Raw genomic sequence first — 9,410 nt, forward strand, 5'->3', positions numbered from 1 at the left:
AGGAATTTCAAACCATCACAATATCATTCAGATTTCTTCTTTGTGTAAAGACTGCTCTGTCCGCTTTCCACCACTTCTCAAGTGTCTATGGTTTGATGGAGTCAAGACATTAGAAAGATGTCTTTAATGATAAAGAGCTTGATGTAATGAAAGTTATTGCAGTCACAGGAGCTTCACACAGGCATGGTAACAGGGGTTAACATATCAGAAAGAAGACAACTGCCTAGCTCAGGGTAAGCTGGTAAAGAGCATATTAGAGGGAAAGAAGACTGAGTCCTGAAACTATCACTTTGGGCTAAGGAAACAGACTGCAATCACAGAATGCACTTATAAACATTATTTTTCAGAAGAAATTCCTTCTCTAGATTACTGGTAAATGGTAATTTTATGGTAATAACAAATTGCAGATGTATTCCTCAGAATCCTGGAAAACAATTAGCAGGAATTGGAAAAATGCCATGGTTAATCTCTTCAGCATGCTTCTTTTGTTTAGAAATTCAGAGTCACACAGGATTAGTTCTAGGACCTGTGCTGTTCACAGCAACTCAAAAAAGGCAGCACAGACTTTTGGCCTCAGAATTGGTTATTCCTCGGGTGAAGGAGCTAAGGAAGGGTATGGCGGGCCCTACAGCCATACCTGCAGAGTGAGTGCTCATGGACAGCTGGGTGGCCAGAGGGTAGGAGGGGGAGAACAAAAGACATTCTGCTGCTCTCTAACTGCTGGGATGTGCAGGTTTTTTTCCTTTAAAGGAAAGGAACACAGAGGAACTAGAAAAGAAATGGAGGAAGATAATTAAGGCATAAAATGAGCCTGGCATAAGTAAAGAGAACAGCATTATTCAGTTCCAAAAGAGATTTCAGAGAGTATGGATGATAGAGGTCTATAAAATTACAAAGAAGGTGGAAAAGGTGACCAGAGAGTGATTATTCACTGTTTCTCACAGTAGAAGAACCGAGAGGAGTCAAAGGATACTATTATCAGGCAGCAAATTCAAAATGAGCAAGAAATACTTTGTTCACATGACAGATAGGTTGTGTAACTGAATACCACTGAGTCTTGCAGAGTTATAAATGGGATCAAGAATTCACAGAAGATAGGTCTTTCAAAAGTTATTTTAAAACCAATGTGTAGATGCAACTTCTTCCTGTGGAATTTTCTAAGCTGTAATGCTGACAGCTGCCCCATTTTGCACTATGGACCTAAGCTTCCAGTACCTGCCAAAGACATGAGACAAAGCAAGATGAACCCATGATGGTCTAATTAGATCTGACCCACCTTGTCTTCTCCACGATCTCATATACACATATGTTGTGGTTTCCAAAATAAGTTGTTGCTTTCGTTGGTTTTGCCTGTGTCTAGGCACATTTCCTTGGAGGGTTTCAGCTCTGTCCCGGTGTGGAACTGAACTCCATGGATCAAGGGAAAAAGTTTGGGTCTCAGTACACATGAAAAATATCCAAGTGAGATCCAGTACTCTGGCATGTGTCCTGGATTCCCTTTTCTTTCTGTCCCCACAGAAAATTACTGATGACTTTCATGAGGTAGAACAGAGCAGGTATAGAGATGTATGTATTTCTTAAAGCAAAACCGTGCTGGAGGACATTAAGCAAATGCATCCGAACTACAGCTATTCAGAACGCTTTCATTTTTTCAGTCCTTCACTTTGAGGGACAAGCCAGTGGCTAGCCATGGGTATGGACTACTATGTGTAGTCCTGAACAGTTGTGCTTGACATGCTGGCTGCTCTGCCTATGTGCCAAACAGTCGCATAACTATCTGCAGAGATTCTCCATACAGGACTCCTGATTCTGCTTCAGAAAGGCCTGATGCCCTGCAATCCCGGACAAACAAGCTGCACTGGGTGATGCTGGAGAGAAAAAGGGATCCAAAATGTCCTTAATCTCACTTGTTTTGCCACTAAGTCCATGACTGTGAAAAGTGCTATGCCACCAGGATACAAGAGAAACTGCCTTGGCAAGTGCAATGATTCTTGAGGCTTATTAGTCTGCTTAGTGCTTAGGAGTAGCTGGAAGCTGTTCTCTAGTTATAATAATAATTGAGTCATTTAAAGTTTCCTTTGTTTCAGCCAGAGGATTTGTAGCTGGCGTTCTGATTTTAGATCATCATGGCAATATAATTACCATTTTAGTTTACATCTTTTCTGCTGTCAAGTTGTCTGTTCCAGTTTTCAGCCTGTATTCAAGATAGAGGGATAGGAATCCGGCAGATCTGTGCTGCAGCCTTTTTGTTTGACTATGCAATTGCCTTTTCTAAGAACTCAAGCAAGTCTGTCTCTGTGCTGCTTCTCAGTTCACACTGCTTGTGGATGAAATGCCTGGCAGGAAGAACTTGCAGTCTCTGTTTGCACGAAGATAGCTGATAAGGACCCAGAAATCCAGGAGCTTTTCTTCCACATGTCTGTGATGCCCTGGCAAAAGTAGCCATTTTTCTATCGGGATTATTTTAATATTTTAAGAAACTTGCTTCTACATCCTTATAGCTGTAATTCTTTTGTATTTTGATAACTTTCCTCTTTAAAATTTGCTACTATCTACCCTATGTCAGTGATTTCCACCCCACTCCCAGACTGGAAGGCATGGAGGGGCCAGCTGGAACAGAGTAGGGCCTTTTTTAACTGCCTTTTCTACACCCATGCATAAATCATAATTAATTGCTAGAAAAAGAACTTGATAATTGAGTTATACTGCATTTACTGTGTCAGCTGTGGAGAACAGCAAAGCTGCAGTTGTTCCTGGCAGAGGGTGTTTACGCCCCGTAGCTGTGATCACAGAGCATTGTCACACAAGGTTTTTCCCTTTCATCTGGGACTAGTAACTTCTCTTTCAAACAGCTTTAGGCAGTGGGCTGAATGCATGCAGGTCCTGTGTCATCTCTGCTGCCTTTTTGTAGCTCCATCCATCCAGGTAACAGTCTCTTTTCTGGTCTCCTTCTTCTAGGAATATCTGTGCCCATTCCGGTCATTGGTTTGCAGGATGATTCCAGGGTATTCGTAAATGGGATCTGTGTCCTCAATGATGAGAACTTTGTCCTCATTGGATCCTTCATGGCGTTCTTCATCCCTCTCATCATCATGGTGATCACATATTGCCTGACCGTCCAGGTGCTGCAGAGACAGGCAACAGTGTTCATGTGTGGAGAGGTGCCCAAGCAGAGGAGGAGCAGCGTGAATTGCCTCAAGAAGGAAAACAACACAGAGAACCTTTCAATGCTTCACAATCATGAGGGGGCATCTCACTTGAACTCTCCTGTAAACAAGGAGGCAGTGCTTTTTCGGAAAGGAACTATGCAGTCCATCAACAATGAACGAAGAGCTTCCAAGGTCCTGGGCATCGTCTTCTTTTTGTTTCTCATAATGTGGTGCCCATTTTTCATCACTAATGTCATGTCTGTCCTTTGCAAGGAAGCCTGTGATAAAGACCTCTTGAGTGAACTCCTTGATGTGTTTGTTTGGGTGGGGTATGTTTGCTCTGGGATTAATCCCCTCGTATACACACTCTTCAATAAAACATACCGCAGGGCTTTCTCCAATTATATCCGTTGCCAGTACAAGACCGGTAAAAAATCAACACTGCGGCAGAATCAGTGTCTGAATGTTGCTTCAACAACTTTATATGGGAAAGATCTGACTTTAACTAGTTATCGAAATGGCAATGAAATCAATAGCATGGAACTAGATGAAGTTGAGGAGGGACTTCGAATGCAACCAGGGACTTCAGAACTCTCCATAAACAGCTGCAATGTTGTAAGTGAAAGAGTGAGCTGTGTGTAAAGGTGGCTCACATAGCCTTTTGCTACAGTGTATCAGTAAACAAAATATATTGTGTAAAAATGTAAGTGTTGGTCAAAGGACAATGTAAATATTGCATTCTGAACAAAGCTTTTTTTTTTTTTTTTTGTAAGAAAAAACAAAAAGAGTTGTCTTTCCAGTCCAGTACTTAAAATCATATACATTAATATACTGCAGTGAAGTTTAAGGTTCTATATTTACTGTTAATACTAGATCAGAACTATTAATTATTTTGCATATGTCATGGACAAAATGTTTGAATTCTTCTTCCAGTGCATGAACAAAAATGCTGAATATTTATCTCAGGTGGCATTTGCTGGAGTGCAGAATGGCACGATAATAGTTATATATCAAGTATTGCTATTAGACTTGGTCAGTATAACTTTCTTTTTCAAGTTGACAGTAAATATATACTTTAAATCCTCACCCCTATTTGTGCCGTGTAAAGACTGTACAGAAACCTGGCAGGGCGACATCACGAAAGCATATTGGCCGTGCAGGCACGTGGCCAGACATGCTCTGCTACGAGTAGTGGCTTGCTGCTGTACTGGGGCAATCTTGCACCACAAGTGATTTCTGTTAAATTTTGTCTCCCTCTCCAATCCTGCTGTCTTCTTTCCGTTCCCTGGGAGGCTCCAGCTCCCCTAAGAAAGGCGGGGAATTCAGCTCTGGTATGGTTTTACAATCCTGGCTGGGATCACTTGTGCTCTTGGAGGAGAATCATGAGAAAGAGAGTGAACCTGAGTTATCTGCTTTAATCATTTTATAAATGCAGGGCCTCAGAATTACAAAAGGCCTTCCTTTGGTCTTATAGATAACCAGCACCTCTGGGATGGAGCAAGCTGTGCTCAGTGTGTATGGCACTGCCTTCACAGATTGCTTGGATGATCAAGGTTTTTGGCTGACCAGGAGAAGAGTGCTCTGACTTTGTAAGAGCTCATCTTCTCAGTCCTCACATCTGTTTATTCCTGACCTTGTTTAGCATTTACTTCTATTTTTCAACATCCTGGGACTTGCAGTGCTGGTGATAAAATACTGTTTTGGGTGTAAAGCAGAAGCTGCTGTGTGTGTGGTGCTGGTCAGGGTCAGGCTGTAAGATGCGAGATACAACTCCATGGGGGATGCTGAGAGAAAGGCATAAATGAAGCTCCCTGCTCTTCTGTCTCAGGAGAGGGTGTCCAGAGCTCGATAGACTATGCGACTAGAATAATTTGCTGGTGACACAGTTCAAAAGCAAATGATGATCAGGGACAGGAAGGAAGCAGACCTGGAGCTAGTCTACATGGAAGATTAATCTAGATTAACTTTTAAATTTGATTTATTCCATTTCGCTCCCAAAGTAATTTATAGGGTATTCATATTAATACCACTTACATCTTAATGAAAGCATTCACACTGTTATTTAATGCAGTTTAAGTAATCAGCTTTTAATTCACACCATGTATAATTTGAATTAATTTTCCTGTGTTTCTGTGTAGACAAACCCTCTAAGGCACTGTGCCTCTGGAGTGATGCCTCTCATGCAGTTTTCCTTGTTTAGAGTATTATCTAATCCCAGATATTACCCATAAGTTTTTTACATCTTCATCAACTAATACACAAATGCTGCAGTGCCCATCTAATATGGATGCATTTAGCATCACTGACAGCCTCAGTCTATGAGAATCCTTAGAACAGAAAAGCTTACACTAGGCATGGATAAACTGCATTTCAGTAATATGAAATGCTTGTACTCTAAGCTTGCTGTGTTCATCCCACCAAAATTAACTTGTAGAAGAAATGAAAAATTCTGCTAGCCCTTCAGCATAATGTTCTGCTGTTGTATTGCTGTGTACAGCAATAACCTCTCTGAGGCCACTATTGGAACATGACATACAGGTTACATCTGCTATGGGGTTGCTCCCAGCTTGATGCACTGAAGTTGATGGCTCTTCCTTCTCCCTCTACCCATTCTGGGAAAAATCCATAATACTTACATGCAGACAGGTGAGGTATCTCAGTGTGAGCATAGCTTACTGCTTGCAGAAAGCAACAGAGATGCATTATGTGCCAGCCTGCTGATACTACCATGGGCTTGAAGGCTCATCCATCCATTTGCCTCTCCAAAAAGGTCTGGTAACCAGTAGGAAAACAACAGGGCAGAGACGCAAACTTGTGCCTTCAGTGACTGCCCTTTGATCTGAGTCAGATTTGACTATCTCAAACAGTACAGAATAATCAGAAAGATCACATTGCTTCTAAAATTCTCTTTTTGCCCTGGGTTAATTCATAGCATATCTTTTCCAAACATCTATGTGTGTATATATATGTGTGAATGTGTACATATATATACATATATATATTTAAATGCCAACCACAGACTTTGAAAGCATTTAGCAATAAGTTGAATTACAGTAGCTTCTAGCATGTATGAATAGTTTGTGTGAATAGCTCATTTTCCACAGTATCTTCAAACTTGGTATAAGTCTGCACACAGGCATTGTCTTTGCATAGGAGCCTTCGCATCTTACCCTTGTCAGTTGTGTTGTATGGGCAAAAAGGGAACCTACTATATTTGGATGTAAATAATGGGAATCAAACAGAGAATTTACAGAATTTTTATAAATGCTTTTAAAAAATTCAGCACCAAAACTGTAAATATGTTGACGTGGCTACTCAGCTGGACCTGTTCTGATGTACGTCACTTGTTTAGAAAAACATACAAGGGGACTGCCTTACAGTGCTTGCGTTCTCTCCCGGCCAGGGGGTGATAACATTTTTGTGAATGGTTGAATACTGTCACTTACCCAGCTTCCCTTGGGTTGTTCACATCAGGGTTTTGTGATGCTGCTATTAATTTATTAAAGAAAGTTCATTGGTTTAATCACTCAATTTTTTTTCATGGTCTGTCAAAAAATAAATAAATGAACATACCCTCTCTTTCTTTCATCTATCCCATATTAAATCTTTCGTAAGTGAAAAATATGTTGTGACCAAAAACCAAACCAATATGAAAAAATGAGAATAAGGATAAGAATAATTTTCATTGCTACTCCCATATCTAAAGTATGGCCCACAGTTCATGAATCACAAAAATTAATATCAGCAGATATCCCAACAGTTCCAACCCCAAAACTTGATAAATACAAAGGTGGTGATAAACTATTCCCCCTCTTCTCCTCACTCCCTCCAGGAATAACTGTTAAAAATGGCATTTTTAAAATTACCTCAATTTGAAGAATGGATTTAACTCTCTGCAACTTAACCAAAGTCAGATTGTCCCCACAGCAGCTTTGCTTCTCCTGAGCTGTAGTCATTAACCATGGTGGTGCTTCAAGAACCTCTGCGCTGAGCACAGCCTGGTGGGAGTAGCCACTGGAAATTTTGTCTGAGTCCTCAAACCTTGGCACAGGTATGGTTTTGTCTTACAAATAGTGTGTGTGGTGAGGTTTTGTTTTGAATTTGGACTGAACAAGTCAAAACAGTTCCCTGGAAATGGTGCTGTAGGCTGAAACGTGTTGGTTGCTTTTTTTCCTGAACCAGATAGGATATGTGCAGGTGAGCTGCCTGCAAGACTGAGCATGAACATAGAGGCTCCAGCCCAGCAAACAGACCGACCTGTTTTACTGCATCAGGGAGTCTACTCGTGGTGTCAGCACCTGAACTAGCACCTTTCTGAGCTGGAGAGGCTTGCAACCTTCCCCACTAGAGACCAGAAGCAAGGCTGGCCATGTTTGCTCAGGCACAAACCCTTGTGGCTGAGCAACCTGGCTTCCAGACCTGAGCTAGCTGATCTACATCTGTAACATATTGCCCCACACAGCCAAGGCTGGGTTATAGCATTCATGGAGTCAGCCATAGTGTTTTTTGGGAACTCTGAAGGCCTCAAAGGCTGTCCTTTGAGGACAAGGGCCTACTCCTTCAGTCCTTTGCTCACTAAAGAGCTTCTACCTAGACATTGTGGCATTTGGGAGACAATACAGTTCAAAGCCAACGCTGAGGAGCCTCAAGGCATCCCACCTCAGCATGGCTCTCCTTGTTCTAATTACTTATGTCAGCAAGAGTTTTTATCTCTGTGATAAATTAAAGATGCTAATTTTATTGTGTGAGTAGTCAGTCAGTGTGAACAGTGTGGTTAGTGCCTTTTTCTCTATATGGACACTCATGTAAACCACTAGTGCCTTTCTTATGGACAAAGAGGTTCATCACCAGCAGAGCATGGCCAGTGCTCTTCCCTTCCAAGTCAGCAGGCTGACTGCAGACATTTGATGTGCCAGAGACACAGAGGTCCTGGATATGAAGACCCAAATTCCAAAGGAAGAACATATTTTTAAAGAAAAAAAGCAAACTACAAGCAGCTCTTCAGAAATAATGTTTAGCTTTTAGCTAATGAAGACTGTCTGATGTTCTTGCAGATAAATTATGCTAATCTGACATTCCAAAACCAGCATCCGTGATGTGATAAAGATGCAGATGTCTCTTGGCTGGATTTCCTCCCTGAGTCACAGTATCATTAGGAAAGCTACGCGCCAAGCCAAGAACTGCACTTGGCTTTGTCTCCATTTCAGACTGGTGCAGAAAAGGCAACAGAAGCTTTTTCCTGGGAAAAAGCATCCGAAGACCACCAAGCCTTCGGCCAGTACAGCAGAACAGAGATGGACAGAGGTACACTCACATCTGCATACATGATCACACACATCCCAGAGTCCCAGAGAGCAAGAGGACACATGTCATCATGTTTCAGTCTTCCCTCGAAACAGTGGGAATAGCTGAACAGCTGGGAAGGAAACCTTGATGGGAAGATCAAATACAGCTATAGGTGTCCCTGTGAAGTGTGGGCTGTTCTAGCGGTAATGTAGTAGTAGGGGTGCATGTACCAAAAAATGCTTTTATTTTTTCAACTATGAAGTTGTTGTTGACTGTTCTGCCTCGTTTTAATTTAAGTCTCGGGTCTTCTGCTTATTCACTTTTACCCATGCTGAAACTCATGCTCTGAAGCAGTCAGAAGTTGGCAAAACATTTATGTGATGTGTCATTCCCTCTTGACTGTTCAGGGATGCTGCCATCCCATAACAACATAGAAATGGAGAGTCTTCAGATGAGTAATTTTAGATACCTATGAGACAGACAATCGGTGCAACAAGGCACACTTCCTGATTAGAGAACCACAGCAGAAGATCTTTGACACCACAGAGGGCATGCTGGTAAACAGGGAGGGAGTCCAGCAGCACAGAGAGCCCTGAGCTGCGCACTGCTCCAGGCAGCCCTCCTGCACACCCCCTCCGGGAGAGTGCCTCTTTGATGACCTGGCACAGTGTGTCCTGATGGCATTTACTGCCCAGTGGAATTTACTCCACTTTGTGCTAAGCAATGCAGCTGCAGAGAAGGTTGCAAAAGCCGGACCTCCTGGGCCACAACTTCAAAGAGATGGGAAGGGGCCAAGCAAGTTGTCCCGGTTTCACTGGGACAGAATTATAGGTCTTCAGGCCATTAATAGATTGGCATCCACCAGGCCAGATGAAGCAAGCTGGCTCACAGGTATATGCCATCCCATAAATGTCATGCTCAGTATAAAGGGGAGGGCAGGAAGGCTCTGCAATGGGCTGAGGTCAGCTGGATGAG

The 9,410-nt window shown here is 42.2% G+C and overlaps 1 protein-coding gene across 1 annotated transcript in view; it reads left to right on the plus strand.

Annotated features, from left to right (window-relative positions):
• The window catches only part of LOC103772973 (5-hydroxytryptamine receptor 2C-like), a 14,007-nt gene extending 10,024 nt beyond the window's left edge, over positions 1-3,983 (plus strand). The window contains exon 2 of the mRNA XM_008940321.1: positions 2,959-3,983. Within this exon, the coding sequence (XP_008938569.1) occupies positions 2,959-3,791 (833 nt within the window). The 3' untranslated portion in view covers positions 3,792-3,983. The remainder of the gene's footprint in view (positions 1-2,958) is intronic.
• Positions 3,984-9,410: the final 5,427 nt, after the last annotated feature.

This window comes from Merops nubicus, unplaced genomic scaffold (genome assembly GCF_000691845.1).
Source record: "Merops nubicus isolate BGI_N331 unplaced genomic scaffold, ASM69184v1 scaffold1135, whole genome shotgun sequence".
NCBI lineage: Eukaryota > Metazoa > Chordata > Aves > Coraciiformes > Meropidae > Merops > Merops nubicus.